Here is a 20,154-nt window from a genome sequence, read left to right on the forward strand (position 1 = left end):
TTCAATGGCGGCAGGTGTAATTATTTATTAAAAAGCATGAGGCTGGTGACAACCGATATTCTCTGCAAGAAGTTTATTAGGAGGGAGGGGGAGCAGGACATGGGGAGAGAGAGAGAAAAGGGAAGGGGTGCCGAGAGAGAGAGAGAGAGAGAGAGAGAGAGAAAGAGAGTGTAAGAGTGTAAGAGAGAGAAAGTGTGTAAGAGAGAGACCACGTGTCGGGGTTGGCCCTGTAAGGGGCAAGGTAACCACGCTTTCCAAGTGTGGCCACCTGGCTGGTGACACATGATGACATCTTAGGTTGCTGGGTAACACAGGAGCAGGTTGTGTTCCCAAATACTAACAGCAGGTGTGCTCCATTTTACAGAGATTAGAGAGCTGAAATATATGCAGCATGTCAGAGGTACATCTGCAGACTTCCAATGGGCTTTCACTATAAATTCTGGAGAGCAGGATCCTAAGGTTACAGTTACTACAAGTTATGGCAATTATGGATTAAATGTGACTTCTTGAGGGAGGGAGAGAGAAGGAATGGGAGGGAAAGAGAGGGTGGAAGAGAGAAGAGCAAGAGAAAAAGCAGAGAGACATACCCAGAGACAGAGATAGAGAGGAAGATAGGAAGGCAAAGAGGACAGGATTGGGGGTGGGGCAGCCTAGCAGCGGCTGCTGCTGAAGGGTGTGCGAGAATAGGAAACCCCAGGGTTATGCAACCAGATAAAACTGTTAAGGACATCTGGTGTCCAGCCATCTTGATGAGCCCTCTTCACCTCATGCTGCTGGGCCAGGATGTGGAATAGCCATCATCCATCTGCAGCCATTGCTGTGTCCAATGCTTTGCTGTTGAGGCCTCCTAACACACTCAGTGGACTTTGCCCAGCATCTCAAAGACTTTGTAAAGCTCAGTACTACCTGAGGGTGGGGGGGGGGATTCTAATGCCACAGGCCAACAGTCCTAGAGCCTGTCGTCTCCTACCTGCCCAGCCCCATTTCTGGGTATTTCCTTTGAGGATCCCTTCCTGAAGTTCAACCCCAGCATTGAGCTTGCTGGCCTGGCACAGAGAAGGGCAGAGTAGAGCTGAAGTCCAGCGAGCCTGGCCTCATTGGAGAGTCTCCTCCCGATCCCTGCTGTAGTGTTCCAGCTCTGCCATGCGCGGTGTCATCACATAGGCAGGCAGATCTGTGATACGGGGACACTGCAAACAGTTAAATTACTGCTGTTGGCTGTGCTCTCGCACCCAAGATACACCACAGATAACTAGCAATTTAATGAGCTGTTTTCTGCACTTGGGGACTAGCCTTCTCTGTCACATGTTATCACTTATGTCTGTCAGTTAAGCTTACTCACCACCATTTGTTTTTTTCTAAGCCAAGATGGGAATAAAACATTAACTCAGATTTAACCATAGGATTCTGGCTGAAATGCCGGCCCGCCCCCAACTTACTAACCTCTAAAGAGCATTTTCTATGGGCCATAAAGTATTTTGACCATTAGTTGCTTTTGAGAACTGGCTGAATTGAAGGGCTCAGTTCTGGGTGTTTGGAGGTTATGCTGGTGTGCTTATGGTCATCTCACTGTGAACGCATGTCCCATAGCAGCGTGGGCCACACACTTCAGTGCTCTTCACGAAGCAGCTGCTGTCCCTGTGCAGGACAGAACAGGTCTTAATGGTCAAGGAGAGGTCAGTGGGTGCCTGAGCTTCTGTTGTATGCTGTGTGAGGACATGGGGCAGGCAGCCTACTTCCTGCGGTCCGCATGCCATACCCTGCTAGGCCACCTGCTGATTGGCTAGGAGCTGTTCTGAAGATGCTGTCCTGCCTGAGGCTATCCCATCTCATAGGTCTACAATGGTTCCAGGGCCCCCAGTGTGTTCTTCTGTACACACAAAGTCATGGTACATCAAAATGTTTTTATTTGAGACACAAAAATGCAAAATCGCTGAGATATCAAACATTTCCCAATCAGCTACAATACTGTCACTATGTACAAAAGATGATAAATGCGCACACATATAAAAATACAGTCTGCATTGCCTATGTACAGTACATGTGCAAACGTATGGCATTCAGACACAGTACAGAATTGAGTCAGGGGTGCAAACAGCAGGTACAAAGGCATCATGGTTTTTCTTTTAAAAACAACATAAAGGCAACACACGAATGGACCCCCAATTGCCATGATTTCCTGTTCATTAAACAAGTGCTTCACACGCATGGCGCTGCCCACTGGTGCTTTTCTCCTGTCTTTTCAGGAGGTGAGATGCTAAGACATTATGTGAGGAAGAGAAACACAACAAGCAACAGAGGGCTAACCATGATAGGGACGAGCACAGCTTTGCTGACTACCAAGTATGTTACTCTTACACCAACAACAGCTCCATACTACTTTACAGGAAGACAAGAAAGAAATATCTACATCTCTTGAACATCATAACTTTAGATGGATATCTTTTTGGGACTGACTTGAGATCATATTACTCTCAATTTTAAATAAAAAGTGGCTGCTTTTGGCAAATACCTGGCCATGCCTTTGGTTCCTTTTAAGCATTTTGGATTACTATTGATTTCTTGAGGTCAAGTAATTTTGATGGACACTGAACCCTTTCCTAAGCCTTTGTCTTCTGTCGCTGGATGGGCTCCTCACAGCAGAATGCAGAGGTAACTTAACTGGCTGTTTTCCAGGAAGTCTAGCCACTCGCTAAAGCTTTGTCTTGGGTGTTAACATAAAGTTTCGTTTCACTGCTGATGTCTCTGATGACATGCCATACTGGGATTCCAGACAGCACCCAGTAAATCTGAGATAGCCAAGCTGCTGTCACAAGCCTGTGACACCTCCACTTCCCAAAGCAGTGGGCTTGAGTGGAAGGTAAAAGCTTCTTGTAAACATGTGTATAAGCCTTAAGCAAAAGAAACGGGACACCTCAGGTACTGTGAGAGGGTGAGTGGCAGAAAAGGTGACCTGCTCCCTGACAGTCATTTTTACTGGACAAGTAAAAATGGAGCCCAGAGGCTCTTAAATGAAGAGATTGAAGGTTGAACCAGGAAACAAAAATGACTACATCTTAAGTGCTACTTTCCAGTTTTGTCAGAAATCTCCCAACTAGCTGAATGTTGAGGATGATGCTCTCCAAAGAAACCTTCTGTGAGCATGAGCACTGCTTCTGGATAAACCTGGCCTTCCAGTTAGCGTGCTGGGATAACCTGCGGCTAGCTGTCCCCCGGGGCAGTGGGTCCCTGTGCATTTGATATCCTCAGTGTTGTGAGGGATGATAAACAGAGGCAAGTGAGGCTGCTTGCATTTGCTGGCCCTGACCTGGTTGCTGTGCTGGCAGACTGCAAGAGCCACTCTTGGCCACTTTCTCTGCAAGGCTTGGTGGTACCCAAGTCCTCAGCCTCCTACCAGCAAGAGCTCCTGAGACTAGCCACAGTGGGAACAGCTGAGGCCGCAGATGAGATGGGGACTCCTCTTGGCTGATTCCCTGACACCTACCGGGTATCATCCACTGATTCTTGGTACTATAATTGGACACTTAAAAGCTGGGGAGAAAGAGGACTAAAGCTCTCCACCAAAATAGAGCTGAAATTCCCAAGGAGAAACTACCTTTCCAGGTCCCCAGCTGGGGCTGGAACACCAGCAACTGTGAAGCAGAACCACCTCGGTTATATCATGTCCTATGAGAGTGCTCTCAGGAGGCTTGGTCGGAGGAGAATATCCAGCTATCAGAGTGTTGAAGCGAGGGAGTGCTGCTCACAGAGGGCTAAAACCAGAAAAAGGGGCCATTTTGATCACTTTGGGGCAAAACTGCCTTAGCAACGATTCAGGTTCTCTCTCTAGATGATGGGGCAGGCTACTTCCTCGATGTGTTGTGGAACAGGCATATGTATTGATGTAGGAAACCCACCTGGCTCAGGTTAAAGGGGGGGAGGGGACAGGATAAAGCTGTCATTTAATACAAATTAAATACAAATTCTGGTCGGTTATTTACAAATTGCCAATAACTAAATAACTAGATCAAGAATTGTGGAAATTCCGTGGCAGTTGGCATTTTAGAAAAATTCTTAAATTACTTGACAAATGTAGCTTTTCCATTCTAAATCAAGAGAAAAAAGGAATAAAACCTCCAGTTTTAGGCATAGGCTTGAAGACACACTGAGAACAGGCAGGGCATCCAGTTACAAGCCTATGTAATGAGAACCAGGGATCTAATGACAGGGGGATGGTCTAACCTGTGCTCAAGGTGTCCTAGAGTCTGAAAGACACCCCACACCTTCCATTCTTCTAACTCTTTAGCTTGAGAAGGAATTTCATGCTGAAGCCTTTTTTGGTTCTTTGAGATGGGCATGGTCACCTGAGAGAGTCTGTCAGCAAGTCTTCAAAGATGGAGACACTGTGGCTCAGGTACTCTAGCGATATCTTAGTTAATACAACAAGTAGGACCAGTGGATTCCCATCTTTTTACTCTTATCTCAGGCTGTAGAGGTCACAAGGTCAAAGCACATTCCAATGTCTAACATCACAGGACCAACCTCACGCACCTGAGTGAGGCCACTGGGGAAGCTGTGGCACCATCACTGTATCTGGACTCTGCGCACTGGGCTCGTGGGTGACAGTATTTTATAGTCATATGCTCGTGGTGAGAGGCTGTTATTCATTTTGTGAGATTCCCAAACTCACAAAATGACCTATGACATCACACAGCCACGAAGATTTCAAAGTGGAACTTGGAGCCTCCAGTGGAAGCTGCCGCTGCTGGCTGCCCAGCCTGTGCAGTGCTTCTGACCTTGCTGTAGCCCAGTCAGGCCACTGGAGGGAGCACATGGGCGGCGGCTTCTCCCCTCCCTGGTGGCCTGGTGTTTCAAGTGGAGCTGCTTGTCTCTCCTTAGGGCCATGAGGTAACCACAGAGGGTGAAAGGTAGTTGAGGACCTGAGCCCTAGTGCCACTTCCTGTGGATGGTACCTGACCTTTGGCTTAGATAAGGCCTCCTGCATGCAACAGGCCTCTCTGTAAGTTGTGGAGTCACTGCTAGACGCATGATGAGTCTCACACTGACTTCCAGGCTGTGACCTTCCTTTTTATCTGAGACAACATATTTTAATTTCAACAGTGCAGCTCTAACTATAGCTCTAAGCACTGACCTTTCAGGATTGTTTTCATGTTTTGAAACCTCATGAGCTCTGAGACATGTGACCTGTGACCTTAGTCCCATGGGAGTGGCAGATCCTGGGGGTCCAGAAAATCAGCAGAGAACATGCTTGGTGCGGTGGTGCTCAGAGGAGTGAGCCCAGAGGATGTGGTGGGCATGGTAATGTCTAGCCATTCCATGTTGTCTAGGTTGGAATCTGACAGGTCGAGAGACAGACAGGGGGTCCCCGCCACCAGCGGGGTCTCGGAGGTCTCCATGGGAGAGTGGGAGTGGTACAGCATGCTGGAGTGGCTCAGCAAGTCATTCTGCAGATCCTCTATCAGAGAGAAAGGCCCTCTGTCGTCACCGCTGCTCTGCACTGGGGCAATGTCACTGGCCGGGGGTAAAGCTCCATCCAAGAAGGCTTCTAGTTGGTTTTCTAGGCTGGCGGACAAACTGTTCACAGGTTCTAAGGACGCGGGTGGTGCTATCTGGACCTGGGGCGGTGGTCGAGACACCACAGTATTGACTGGCATTGTGGTGATGCTGGCTGTCACTGGTTTCATCTTGGAAATTGGAGAAGGCTCTTCTTTTATTGGGAAGGAGATCTCTGCAGAAGAATTGAGGTGTTAGTAAGGCTTTATGTTAGTGACTGCTTTGTCCCTCCATCTTAGAGACAGGAACAGCATGATCACTCTCTCTTTTAAGTTTGGCAGTACAGTCTAGAAAGTTCCAAAAAGACCCAATACACCTAATCAGTGGCTCAAGGCTGACTCAAGGCTGATGCTGGCTCCTTTGCCCTCCTTCCTTAAGGTGAGACAGGTCAGTTGCTACTCTGAACTCTTGCTCTGTTCTGAGTTATAGAAACCTTGGAGGATTATGTAAACAGTTTAATAAGCACCAATTATTTAGTTTATCCTTAAAAATTAATTTTTCCTTATGTGTCCATGTGTGTGTCTGTGTTCCTGTGTGCAGGCGCCTATGGAGGCCAGACGGGGAGTCTGATCACCTGAGCTGGAGTTACAGGCACCTGTGAGCCATCCAACATGGCTGCTCTGCCTCTGGGCTGCAACCAGCCCCGGAAGTTTCTGAAACATCGATTCTGTGCTTACTTTCTTTTAAAGACACATGAGCTGGGGCAGCCTTTTGTGTGTGTGTGTGTGTGTGCATGTGTGTGCATGTCTGTGTGGTCAATGTCTGGTTTAAAGACAACAGACTGTAAACTGATGACTTACTTTAATTTTTAACTAATTATGTAGTTATGTATGTGCATGTTACCACAGCATGTATGTGAAAGTCAAAGAACAACTTGTAGGGGTTGGTTCTCTTCTTCCACCACGTGGATCCTGGGTCTCAAACTCAGGTTATTATGGTGCTTAGCAACAAGCATATTACCCACTGAATTATCTTACTAGCCCCGATGACTTACTTATTATCTGTAAAATTACTCTGAATTTTAATGGAACAACTGGAGGGAGCGCAGGCCGAGTTACTGGACTGTCACCCTATGGTGAGACTAGTGTACAAGACATTTAGAGCTGGCCCGCTCGCGGTGTGGGAATGGTCTTTCCTTTTTCACAGGGGCACCTGTGGGGATCTAACATCACGCCACTGTCCAGTGCCGAGCCAGAGGCCTTTCCTCTGTTACGTGGCTTAGTGGCCTAATGTGAACAGTGTTAGGACTGCCTGCGGTTAGAACGGGTTGTTTCTCAGACAAGCTCCAGCTTTAGAGAAAGGCTGACCTGGGCCTATGGTGTGAGACTGCTTCCTGTGGGCTCGTGTCCAGACTTTTTAGATTTAAATTTATTTTTTTTAAATTTATTCACTTTCCATCCTCATTGTAGCTGCCTCCTTCATCTCCTCTCTCCCTCTTCCCTCCTAGCCCCTTGCCCTAGTCCTCAGAAAAGAGCCCTCCTTCACTACTATCTGACTCCAGACTATCAAGTCTCATCCTCTTGTCTGTCTCACCCTCATCGTCTGTGCCTGGGAAGGCCGCCCTGCCAGGGAGAAGTGATCAAAGAGTGGGCAACAGAGTCCATGTCAGAGACAGCCCCTGCTCCTTTTACTAGGAGACTCAGTTTCCACTGGGAGACTGAGCTGTGTATCGGCTACATCTGAGCAGAGGGTCTAGGTCCTCTTCATGCATGGTCCTTGGTTGATTCATCAGTCTCTGCAGGGACCCCTGGGCCCAGATTTGTTGGCTTTGTTGGTCTCTTGTAGAGCTCTGGTCCCCTCTGGGTCTTTCTATCCCTCTACTCTTCAATAAGACTCCCTGTGCTCCACTCAATGTTGAGTCTCAGCATCTGCTTCAATCTCCTGCTGGGTGGAATCTTTCAGAGGACATTTATGGTAGGCTCCCATCCTATTCACTCTCTTCAGCCACTTTTGGTGTCTATTCTATTTGCCCTTTTGACCCACCTCCGCTCTTTATGAGGATGTCGAAGAGGTCGTCCATCTGCTGACTGTGCACGTTGGAGACCTGCAGCCAAGGAGAGCAGCGTTAGCCACCTGGACCAGGGCAGTTTCTGCAGCTGCACCCGGAGGATTCCCTGAGCTTTGGCTTTAAGCTAACATTTGATAATCTAGAAAACAGCAGAGTCACTTGGGAAATAAAGACATTTACCCAAAACATCACAGCATGATAGGCCAACTAGGAGCCCAGCAAGAAGTCAGCTCTGTGACTTCCGTATGTCCCTTACTGTCACTGGGAGTTTTCTAATACTTTATTTTAAACATGGCTTAACTTGTTTGCATTTAGCAAGTATTGACATATAAAAAGATGATCACATTATGCATGTGTTTTCAGCTTTTAGGTTCACTTGGGATGTAAGTTGCACTTACCGTATGTGGTGGTTTGAAAGAAAGTGACCCCCACTGGCTTATAGAGAATGACACCATTTGAAAGGATTAGGATTTGTAGCTTTGTTGGAGTAGGTGTGTCACGGGGGTGGGCTTTGAGGTTTTAGAAATTCAAGCCACTGCCGGCTGCCTGCCAATCTGGATGTAGAACTATCAGCTATATCATCAGCACCATGTCTACTTGTGTGCTATCATGCTTCTGGCCATGATGATAATGGAGTAAACCATTGAACTGTGAGCCAGCTTGGCTTTATAAGAGCTGCTGTGGTCATGGCATCTCTTCACAGCAATAAAACCCTAACTAAGACAGCACAGATAATGGAGTTTAGTGTTCTGATACGTGTCTAAGAACCCCAACAAGATCACCACTTCTGTCACCTGGGAAACTCTCTCGTCTCTAGGACACCAATGTCCTGTCTTCTTTCAGAACAGGTCAGTTTCCTGTCAGTGATTCAGACATGTACTTCTTGAGGGTAAGGTATGGGGACGTGGATTCTTTTAGGCATTGTCACTGTTCTGTGGCTTATCCATGTTGCAGTATATACCTTAAGGACAGTTCACTTCTTATTGGTGACTGGTACTCCACGAATGGAAATGCCTGCTTGCTTATTCATTCCCTTGCTAATGGACACTTGGGGTGTAAGAAAGTTCCTATAGACATCTGAGTACAACTCTTTGCACAGCCATGCCCTGTTTTGTCTTGTGTAAGTATCTAGGGGTGGACGCCTGGGTCACAGAGGGGACGTACACTTACATCCCGTTAGGAAATGGTCTTAGGAAATGGTCAAGTTGTTTCTTTCCCAATGATAGGCATGCTCCCACCAGCAGTGGCTCTGTATTCCCATTTCCACTTGAGGTGTGTTGTGGGATGGAGCTGCGGTTCTAACACATTTTCCTGGTGACTAGTGATAGCTGAGTGTCTGCACACACTTATTCACTAGGTGCTTACCATATTCAGGAAATGTATGTTTAAGTCTTTTGCCACCAGCATATCTAGTAAGTTTCCTGTTTAAACAGTGTTTCCCCAAGCCTTGACTTAAAACCTCATCTTTGTGTTTCATGGATTATGCTTTCTTCATGGGAAACTACATGGAGTTTACCTTTTTTTCTTGAAGGACTCTCTCTCTTGATACAGAATCCGGGTGGCAGTCTCTTGGGCCCCTCCTCACCAAGAACGTAAACAGTGTTGCTGAATTTTCTGGTTTTCATTGGTCTCATTGATTTTGTGAGTGTGCTTGTGCATTGTTTCATGTATGCCATGGTGCATGGGTAGTCAGAGGACAGTTTGCAGGAGTGGGCTGTCTCCTTCCACCATGAGGGTCCTGAGGATGGAACCCAGTTCTTTTGGCTCAGTCGGCAAACCCACTGAGCCACCTTGTTAGTCTCTTAACATCAGTTTTGATGAAAACCTGACATCAGTCACGTGACTGTTTCTCTCCAGTATCTTTTACTTTGATAGAGTGGCTGTAATGTGGAATGCTATGATGCAGCAGGAATTCTGCATCATAGGTTAGTGCCTGCTAAACATGTCAAGGCTGTGGAAACACGAGCTTCTATCTCTTCAAGTTCTCGGCCACCTCACTGTCTTGTTTTTCTTTCTAGGGCTTCCATGTATTCACTGAGGGAAACCATTACACAGGCTCAGAGGCGCTAGGCACAGGTTTGTGTGTGTTTTAGGTTAGAGGTTAAGTGACATATTTATGGGACATATATGTATACAGTGTAATGGGCTACCTCAGAATGTCTCAGGCTTATGGACTGTTCAGATTAGCTCACTGCCTTTTCCTTCTCCCCTCTGCTAAGTTCATCTATGATTCTCCCTCTCTCTCTACCTCCTTCCTTCCTTCCTTCCTTCCTTCCTTCCTTCCTTCCTTCCTTCCTTCCTCCCTCCCTCCCTCCCTCCCTCCCTCTCTCTCTCTCTCTCTTAAAGACAGGGTTTCTCTGTGTAGCCTTGGCTGTTCTGGAACCCACTCTGTAGACCAGGCTGTACTTGAACTCAAATGATCCACACCTGCCTCTGTCAGGTCCATTTCTCAGGTCCTATGGGAGGCCGGGATCTTTTCTCCCAAGGAAATGTTCAACTCTGAAAGGGAGCTTTGGAGAGGCAGGGGGCTTGGATGAGCTTAGGTTAGGCGAGGCTATATCTTTTTTATATCTGAAAGCTCATTGGAGGCACAGAAGCCACTACTCCCATGTTAAAGAGGACCCAGGAAGGCTCCAAGGAGACATTAACACCTTGCCTGAGGCCACATTGTCACCGCTGATCCTAACAGTGAGTGTAGGCAAGAGGCTTGTGAGTCAATTAAAACTAGCCAGCTAGGTCAGGCGTGGTGGTGGTGGACACCTTTAATCCCAGCACTCAGGAAGCAGAGGCAGGTGGAGCTCTTATGAGTTCTAGGTCAGCCTGCTCTACAAAGTGAGTCTAGGACAGCCAGGCCTATACAGAGAAACCCAGTCAAAAACAAATCTCCTCCCACTCCAACCCCCCAAACCCCCCAAACAAGCCCCCACAGCCAGCTAAAATATAAAACTTCTAGCTGTAATCTCTATGTTCCAACTGAGGCAAGTTGGCACAATCTGAAAATGACCTAAAATGTGATGGGATATGACTGTGACCACACTCACCTCTGGAAGGGCTGGCTGGGTGCTTCGTGTCTGCTTGATGGCTTCCTCGTAGCGAGGTGGGTCTTTTGTCTTGGTGACTGGGGCCCCAAACAAAGAGTGCTGGACAACAAACTGCTGGGGTGGGGGTGGTGAGCTAGGCTGCATCAAACAAGGGAGAAGTACTTGTTAGCTCTGGGCAACCCCTTTGCTCCTGCAGTGACTCAGCTGTGCTGATCTACCCACAGTGGCTCAGTGCCCCAAGCACCTGGCAGCTGGCAATTGGTGGCTGTCTTGTAGAAGGGTTCCTCTTCACTGCCCAGAAACACCAGTCAGTGTCAGTTCAACCCTCAGGACCATTAAGTCACCATTCACTCCAGGTGCCAGCATGACTGTATGGCAATAAGTGGATGCTGCTATCACTATTGCTTACCTTGCTGGCTGGGCTGGGTCCATTTTGCAGGGGTGCAAGTGGGGTGCTTCTAGATTGAAGAATAGGGTTGGAGGTCTTACTGATGAAGGGCTGCTGGGTCGTTGGGGGCTGCCTCTGATACTGAAGAACTGTGCTCGGTGCCGAGTTTGTAAAGACCTGTGAAAGCGAAGGAAAGAAAAATCACATTTTAGAGCAGAGGTCAACAAACCCACCTTCAAGGCTGTGGGTCACAGAGTCTCTTCTGGAAGCTTACTCTTCCAGCAGGAGCATGAAGGCAACCCTGGAGAGTGGAAGACAGCAAGGCAGCTGTGAACAGGATTGGTGGGGTGTGGGCTCCTTTGCTAAGCAACTTATTCTTGTGCCCTGTAGACAGCATCTTAGGGGAAAGGCTCAGACACTTTTCCTTGCTCTCTGGGGTGACGGGTCTCCTTCTAGGGCATAGGATAAGATAACAGAAGCCATTTTGCCTCTTCTACCCTTTCACCCAAGTATGCCATCTCTTTGGACATCACAGTCTGTTCAAATATTACTTTTTTTCCCCCCCGTCACTGCTCCAGTTCAGAGGGTGGCCTCCATGACTCTGCATTCAGTGCAGTTTTCTGTCCTATTCTTGGGCCAGTAGAGCCACCTGCAGATCTTCCCTCTGCCTTTCCTAGTTCCTTAGTCCTAATTTCAGACGTCCTTTGCTACAAAGTCTCTCCCTGGGGTGCTGCTCAAGCTCTCCCATGACATGCCTGTCCCATGGACAGTGATCCTGCCTTTGAAGTCTCACCCCTTCTAAAGAACCAACTTTCTCTGTCAGCAGGCCAAAGGGAAGATAGTTTCACAAAACTCTGAAATGTTTCACCCGCAAGTTGTCTCATAGCCACGGTTTAGGATATCTGAGCTTACAGACTAGGATGCCTAATTACCTGTTCAGGATCAAAGCTCTCAGCCTAGGGAAAACCCAGGATAGAAGAGCTGTTTTTGAAGCCTCAAGGTTATCCTTTTTCCCCTTCTTTTTCTGAGACAGGGTCTGGCTATGTAGCCCAGGCTGCTCTCACACTTGAGGCTTCCTGCCTTAACCTTCCCAGTGATGGGATGGGTCCACCATACTGGACCCTCCCAGCTCTTCCTCCTTGATATGGCAGAGACTCTTAAAGATATACACATATAAAAGTTCTTACTTGAAAGAAAAATCCCAGAAGCACCCTTTTTATCTTCAACTGGTTCCCCATGGAACAGTACAGTTAATTAGAAAAGAAATATAGCTTAAATTCAATAAATCTAGTATACCAGAATTAGAAAAACACACTCTGGAAATGTACTTGGAAAAGGGTACCATCTTTTACACTAAAGGTTTTTCCCAATCCTAGAAGGAGTATCTGTGTCCAAAAAGCTTTGGAGCCAGGGTTTGTTCTATGGTTGAAGATCATAGGGGCTTCCCAAAGAACAGGCTCTTGGGATGATGCTCACTGACAGGGGCGAGGTGACAGAAAAGAGCAGCAGTGTCTGTCCCTGAAAGCATTCCACCTTTCTTACTTGTTGAGGCTGGCCCAGCACGTGTTGTGGGAAGGCTTCCTGCTTCTGAGGCAGTGCTGGGGCCAAGGCTGCAGCTGGAATCTGTGTGGCAGCAGCTACCTGAGGCTGAGCCTGGGCTCCTCCTTGTGCTGGGGTCTAGGAAGTAAACAAATATTAATCTTAGTGTGAAGAAGCACATCTGGAATTGAGTTTTTCATGCAGCACAACTGTTTGCTTGGGGATCGTAGTTACCTTATACATCTGATCCTCAGCAATTATTTTCAAATTTGTTTTTTTACTGCTAGAAATATAAGAAAAACTATCACTAATTGGGTGCCACATGACACTGTGCTGTACCCACATGTCGTGTCCTGAAACATTTTCTCCTTCCTCTGGTCACCCCCTTCTCTGGAAATGGGGACTAAGGGTTCAAGACTGTCTTGCTTCCGGAAGAACACAGTACTTCATTACCTGCGGTCACCCGCCTGCACAACACACTGGGAATTCTATCAGCCTTCCCTGAGTGAGCTTGATAAGTCCAGACAGCTGTCTATGCAGCCTCACTGTTCCTGAATGTGGCTAAGATCTCACCTGACAAGTTCTGAAGGCAGAAAATATAAACAAGACAGCTCTATACACACAGTTAGGTCTGCTGCGCTTGCAGGAGTACCACGGAAAGCTGTGATCCCCAACTGTCCACAATCCTGCTTTTAAGCTTGCAGCGTACACATTTTGGGAGCAGCCAGAGATGCTGGGGACACAGCTATCCATGGGCCCAGCAGAAAACAAGTTCTGTTCTTGTATCAACTTCAACGAAAGATCTGGATCCATTTTCCCCCTAAGATACGTTACAGAATAGACTTCCAACTCATGGGGACTCTACAAACTAAGCAGGGGAGTTTGGTTGTTTTCACTTGCTGAGGTTATTCAGGTGCTGCCTCCTGAACCCAGGTGTGAGCTTATTTTTGCCCAATGCCAAAGGTACTGTGTACATTACAGCTGAAGCACTGACCTCGTGCTTCCCTTAAGGCTTCACCTGGGGAAGGTCCACCGGAAGTGCAGTGCAGGAGTGCAGTGCACTTGCAGGTCCCCAAAGCCAGAACAGACACTCGCTGACTTCCTCAGCTGAAGCATTCCTATGTAAATGGAGCCTCCTAAGAATAGGCTAATGACAGCCCCCACCAAGCCCAGACAAGACATGGGCTTACATGTCAGATCTGTCCTCAGACTCCTAGAAATGGCCTGTCACTTAGAAGCAGGGCAGGAATTGATGGACTCAAGGCACACAGAGCCTATGTTAATATCATTAATCTTTTTTAAAAGATGTACTTTTCTAGGTATATGTTTGTGTGCCTTTGTGAGTTTAATACGCAGGTCCCCAAGAAACCACCAGAGAGTATAAGAACACCTGGAACTGAAGTTACAGACAGTTGTGACCTGCCTGATGCCGCCTGATGCTGGTGCTAGGAACTGAACCTGGGTCCTCTTTGAGAGCAGCATGTGCGCTGAACTGCTGAGCATCTCTTTAGCTCAGCATCCAAGAGAACAGGAGGCCACCTTCCCTGTTTTTATTATGTAAACACAGTGGAAGCATCACACCTTCAGCACACCTACAACACAACCGTAGCCCACAGTAGCTGTGCAACAGCTCAGGGCTGGCTGCGCAGTACTTGCCGTAAGACAACACTGTACCTGGAGTTGGAGGTTGCCCACTGGGAGTTGCACTGAAGTAACATTCGAGCCCTGGATGGACAGTGGCAGCAGCAGCTGAGTGGTCTGTGTGGTCAGTAAGGCCTGAGGCTGAGCAACAAGGGCAGGTGGCTGTCCCTGGGAACTCAAGTAAAACTGTGAGACGACATTCTGCTGCTCTGCTTGGGCCACGGGGACCTCCTGCTTGATGACCACAGCCTTTTTGGCAACAAGGGTCTGGCTACCTGTGCAGATGGGCTGGCCTACAGAGTGGCCAGGTACTGGGATGGGCTGCTGGGGGCTGGAGCAGTCAGGGAGTGAGGCTTCATCCTTGACGGAGGATGCAGCACTGCCATGTTTCTGCTCTGATGTACTGAAGGGATGTAGGGGGCCACTGGGCTGGGGGTCTGGTGGCCGCTGCTGCCCACGCTTTTCCACCTCAAGCTGCATCTTGAGGACCTCCACAAGCTTCTGTTCTTGTTCCAGTTTCTTCTTCAGCTCTTCAATCTGCTTTTCCTTCTCCTGAAGCTTGCGGTCCTTCTCGGCAGCATCCAGTTCTAGGGTCGATAGGGTGCTACTGGTGGGACTCAGGCTGTCCTCATGGCTTGCCGCCCTTAAGGGAGATGAGCACAGGAACTGGGAAGGGGACATCATGGTCATGATCTCTGTGAAGGTGTCTGCCATGTTTGTGTCATCAGTACTGAGATTGGACTGCTCGGAGGGTGAGGGCGAGATGGGCAGAGGGGACTGTGCATTTTCAACAACATGGGGCACACTGCTGGGTCCAGAAGGCGGCAAATCTGCCTTGAAAGTAGACACCGAGCTAGTCACGGCATTATGTAGTGTTGTGACCGGCAATGCTACTGTGACCTCTGGGTTACTGCTGATAATAGGTGCTGACGACACTGCCACAATACTGCCAGTGGCAAGGCCACTACTGGTTACTTCCTGGTAGGGTTTCAGGCGTTCGATGAGGTCTGGCTTAGTGCCTGACACTGGCAGACCCCTCAGTTTGAGTTCTGTCTTCAGTTCTGACACCTGGAAGTAAAAGCAGATCAGGTGCTTGGTTTTAGGAGTCCCCGCTCCCCCTCGAACTCCCAGAGAGAGATGGGCTGATACTCCCAAGAGATGTCTGAACCTGACATATAAACAGACTTTCTCCACAAGTACACACTAGACAATGTGAAGTCTACAGAGGAGGCACAGAAGCCTGTGAGCAGTAACTAGAAAATAGCTGACATTGCAGTAACTGCTACACAGACGTGTTCTCTTCTGATGGTGCTCAAGTAAGGTATATGGTCAGCAAATGAGAATTATTATCAGCTCTTTAAAAGACAAAACTTAATGGAAGCAAAAAGGGAACAAAGGGTACTACTGTGTTGCTAGCGTTGACCACCTATGGAAAGCGATGCACATGACAGGCAAACCTGAGCATTCACTCTCATGCAAGCACAGTACTTAGATGTCAACAGTTTGAGGGAATCATCACCTTTAAGTCATCCAAACTAGAAGGCAGAGGTCCTGGCTTCCTCGCAGCTGCACTCGTGCTACTACTGTTGTTCTTGTCATTTCTTCAAGAGGAAAAGAAATCAGAATTTACTGCAAGCTGGTTCTAGGTTTGGCTCGATTAACAATCTATCAGCTTACAGGGAGAATCAGTTGTGGATACACACGGCAAGATTCAGTATTGTGGAAATGCCAAATGCATTCTATCCCAGTCAGATCCCTAGAGGCTCTACCTGTTCGTGTGGAGGAAACTTAGAAGGCCACTCTATGCTGATGCAGAAAAGGCAAAGGACTGGGATTGGCTAAGATGCCCCTGAAAGGAAAGCTGGAAGGGCCACTCACTAGCTGTGGCACGTGCGGCATGTTAGCAGCTACTGCATTCGTTGGTCCTTTCAGTGCTTGCCTGATGTGATGCAGTGCAAAACCTTGTCTTGAAAATGAAGCTCTTTGAGGTTTAGGTGAAGTGATGTTTTATGTATAAATAGTCTCCTCTCAAATAGAACACTCATCTTGTAAAGCTTTTGTCTTTACCGTCATTCAATACTGTCCCCACAAGGAGCATTCTTGGATATTTTTGGAATCAACCTCACTACAAAGTTTGTGTAACAGCTATATTGTACTTTATTACCTGAGGTCCCCAACCCCTTGCCAACTTCCATTTCCTATTTAGTGATACTGTCCTTTGGAGAATATAGCCAAACATTTCTAGGCAGCTTACTAGGGCTAGGTAGATGGCGCAGTTGGTAAAGTGCCATGCACACTTGAGGACCTGCGTTCAGATCCCCAGATCTACATAAAACATAAAAAAGCACAGAGCTATTTGTCTGTAATCTCAGCTTGGTGGAGGTGGTTATGGAAGGGTCCCAGGGTTTGTTGGCCAAGCGAATAGGCCAAATAACTGAGCTCTAGGTTTGATGAAAGAAACTATCGCAGAAAATAAGGTGGACTGTGACCAAGGATCCACCTGGTATTGACCTCTGACACCCACACATTTGCACAAATGTAATCCTTAGCTACCTTTTGGCTGAGACTCTATGCTTGGGCCTATGACTCACTGCTTAACTTATTTCTGTTATTTTGAAAGCTGAATTTTCTTTTCACCTAAGTCATAGATGAGAGAGCTGAGGCTCTGAGGTGGGCTTCGGCTGCTTCTATAACTCCTGCTTGTGTGTGGCCACACTGCGCTAATCTGAAGACAAGCTTGTTCCTATGATAACAAGGAGGCACTAGTATGGGTAGGACATTGCCCTGCCCTCACCAGAGCTTCAGGACTTTGTCTTCTTTTTGAGATAGGGTCTTCTGATGTGGCCTAGGCTAGACTTGAACTTGCAACCTCCATCCTTACCTCCTTCATGCTGGGACTGTGGCAATGCCTGACTAGTCTGTTTTGTTTTGTGAGGGCTCTTTGGTAAAGATTAACCATATATTGGAAAACAAAATCCTCACTTTTTAGATCTGGGAACTGGCCAGAACTTGACTTCTGTCTTTCTGTAGTTAAATGACACATAATACTAGATGGCTCTATCCTCTTCCTGGGGCAGGGGGTTTGGTCTGGCAGTGGAAGATGCTTGTGGAGGAGAGGGAAACTGAAGCCTCAAGGAACTGTAGGCCTTGTGGAGTCTGGAGTCCTATGCCATGGGTGTCCTCTTCCCAGGTAAAGAGGTAAGCTATTTCAATTTTTATTTTGGGGCTAAGGAGTAGACTCACAGTTAAGAGCCTTGTTGTTCTTGTAGAGGACCTGGGTTCCATTGCCATCATTACATGTCAGTTTTCAACTGTGTGTCACTCCAGTCCCAGGGGATCTGATGCCTTCTGTGATCATCTTGGGCACTAGGCATGACCAAGGTTCACACAGATACATGCGGGCAAAACACTCAGACACATAAAACAATAAACATTAAATATTGTTTAAGGTAAAATATTGTTAAATATTGTTTTATGTGCATGGATGTTTTGCCTGCATGTATGCCAGTTTCATTTTTAAAAGGATAATTCACAGGCAGATATCACAGGCAAAATCTTTCTATGGAATTTTCAATTTTCCTCACTGGGAATGGAGTGACACTTCAGGAGGGCTGACAGTGACGTGAACTGTGAACAGCTAGGTGAACAGTCACCACCACAGTGGTTTATTACTAGTGTCTGAGGAGGTGGTGGACACAAAATGCCTGCCCAGGTCTTAGACAAAGATAAAAGGAATGACAGTTGCTTGGTTCTGTCCCAACTCTCTGTGGCCTTCCCTGGATCCCTTCCAACAAGACAGTTTGCTTGGACTTACTTGCTCTTAAATAATAACATGTTACAAAATTACTTCTCCATCTCCATGCTCTGATGTTTTAGGCACATGCTTCATAAGATAGTCTAAATTACCAAAGGATTTAACCCTCATCATGATATTTACAATCACTCCCCAATGGGGAGCGATTATTTTGTAACAACAGCTTTTAGGAAAGTGGCCTTGGCCTGCAGCGTTGGAGTGTGTACAGTTGTACTGAACAGCTCTCTCACAGTACTGTCCTAATGATAAGCTTTTCTAACTTTTACTAGTCTATTCTCCAGAGACAGGTAAGTGGGAAGTGAAAGATAAGAATTTTGTACCTTACAGTTTTAGGAAAAGCATATTGGGATGAATATTGAAAACACTGTCTAATCAACGAGTTGAGGGTACAAACTTGCCTCTGCTGGGCCCGGTGATAGGTGTTGAGGTGTGAAAATGGCATTCCTCTCTATCCTGGGCATGCAGACCTTGCCCTGTGAGTCACCTGCTGCCTCTTCCTTTCATCAACAACTCAGTGCCCTTTGCCCCTGAACATGTTCAGAGTCTTCTTCACCATCAGCATCCAACTGCTGTTTTAGTGACTCAGGGCTCAGTCTCACCAGTTCCCACTGTCTGAGACACTGCACTATCTCCAGGTGGAGCAGAGTCTTCTGCAGACATGAACTTTACTTACTTTCTTTCACCTGTTTTAGGAACTGATGAAGGTCCCCATCAGGCAGCTTTGCTCATCACCACTGCATGCCCCTTGTCTTTCCATCTGTTTGGAAGAGCCTTTCATGTGGAACTGTCCACAAACCTTTCCTGACTACTCCTGCCCATGCTTCTTCACTGTAGGTGGGTGTGCGTCCTGTGTTTTCTCTCGTATCACTTGATACTGACAGGTCCAATGGGCACACCTTTCCTGAATAGTTGTAAAGAGCTCAGAGCCTACTGGAGGACAAATGCTGGACGGCATGTCACATTTGTAGGCACTTGGACCACAGCCAAGGGAGGGTGGTCCTTGAACAGAGTGCTTGGCCATACCCAACCCTCTGTAACTTGGGACCCTCCCAAAGCCAGGGCATAAAGCCATACCAGGGCAAACCTCAGAACTCAGGCTTACTTGATGGGTGCCGGCAGGATGGTCTGGTAGTTGTAGTGCTGCTGCTGCTGCTGCTGCTGCTGGCTCAGGATTTGCAGCTGCAGGAAGAGCTGCTGCTGCTGGAGCAGGCGGGCATAGTTGGAGTCCATCTGTGGCTCATTCTTCTCCCCTTTCTGGTTGGGTGGAATGTACTGGTGGTACTTCAGCTTCTTCACTCGGGGTTTCGGATCTTTGCATTTTTTGCTGCGGTGTTTGTCGTTTGGATTCTTGGGATGGCTTTGCTATGGAGAACATTTTAAGAGATGTCCACCCATGAAAGTGATTCTATCATATGCCTTAGCTATTCAGAATTAAAAAAAGCAGTGCACCTTAGACAGTCTTAAGCGGTATTGGAGGTGAGGGGGAACACATAAAATACATTTCAAGAATCATTGACCTGGGCCTGTAATCCCAGCATTCAAGAGGTAGAACACGAGGTTCAAGGTCAGCCGTGGCTATATAAGACCCTGTCTCAAATCACAGAACCACAAAGACACTTGCAGAGTTAGTTTGACTTAACAATTGTCATTCTACAGTGCTCCCTTGGCACAGCCAAAGTACTTGGTCTGGCACTGCCTGTGTAAGCATAATAGACATTTACTCTGGCCTCCTGTATAGAGATGCGAAGTATTTACACAGTATCGCCTAGTGATAAGCAAGCTGTGCACGACGTGTATAATACGGGCATGATCACGTCAGCATTACAATGTGGCACTAAAAATATAGCTATGAGTCGGGTGATGGTGGCGGCGGCGGCACACACCTTTAATCCCAGCACTCAGGAGGCAGAGGCAGTCAGATCTCTGTGGGTTTGAGGCCAACCTCATCTACAGAGTAAGTTCCAGGACAACCAGGGCTATACAGAGAAACCCTGTCTTGAAAAACAAAACAAAAAAACAAAGGAGATACAGCTATGTAAAAATAAATAAATGTTTCCGTCTAATGAGAATAAGATAAGTAGCTTTAAGGAAATAAAGAATGCAAAATACTAAGTAATATATATTTCAAAAAACTGAAAATATTTAATTTTTATTTTTTAAATGTGGTGAG

The 20,154-nt window shown here is 47.2% G+C and overlaps 1 protein-coding gene across 5 annotated transcripts in view; it reads right to left on the bottom strand.

Moving 5' to 3' along the window:
- Nucleotides 1-1,890: 1,890 nt before the first annotated feature.
- Nucleotides 1,891-20,154, bottom strand: part of Mrtfb (myocardin related transcription factor B) — a 165,245-nt gene continuing 146,981 nt past the window's right edge. For all 5 annotated transcript variants that reach the window (XM_055597741.1, XM_055597742.1, XM_055597740.1 and 2 more), the window contains 8 exons: nucleotides 19,087-19,346; nucleotides 15,690-15,771; nucleotides 14,204-15,238; nucleotides 12,533-12,667; nucleotides 11,012-11,167; nucleotides 10,603-10,740; nucleotides 7,537-7,597; nucleotides 1,891-5,728 (listed from right to left, as the gene is read on the bottom strand). In XM_055597741.1, the coding sequence (XP_055453716.1) occupies nucleotides 5,193-5,728; nucleotides 7,537-7,597; nucleotides 10,603-10,740; nucleotides 11,012-11,167; nucleotides 12,533-12,667; nucleotides 14,204-15,238; nucleotides 15,690-15,771; nucleotides 19,087-19,346 (2,403 nt within the window). In that variant the 3' untranslated portion in view covers nucleotides 1,891-5,192. The remainder of the gene's footprint in view (nucleotides 5,729-7,536; nucleotides 7,598-10,602; nucleotides 10,741-11,011; nucleotides 11,168-12,532; nucleotides 12,668-14,203; nucleotides 15,239-15,689; nucleotides 15,772-19,086; nucleotides 19,347-20,154) is intronic.

The sequence above is a fragment of the Psammomys obesus genome, unplaced genomic scaffold (genome assembly GCF_907164565.1).
Source record: "Psammomys obesus unplaced genomic scaffold, mPsaObe1.curated_primary_1811, whole genome shotgun sequence".
Classification (NCBI taxonomy): Eukaryota; Metazoa; Chordata; class Mammalia; order Rodentia; family Muridae; genus Psammomys; species Psammomys obesus.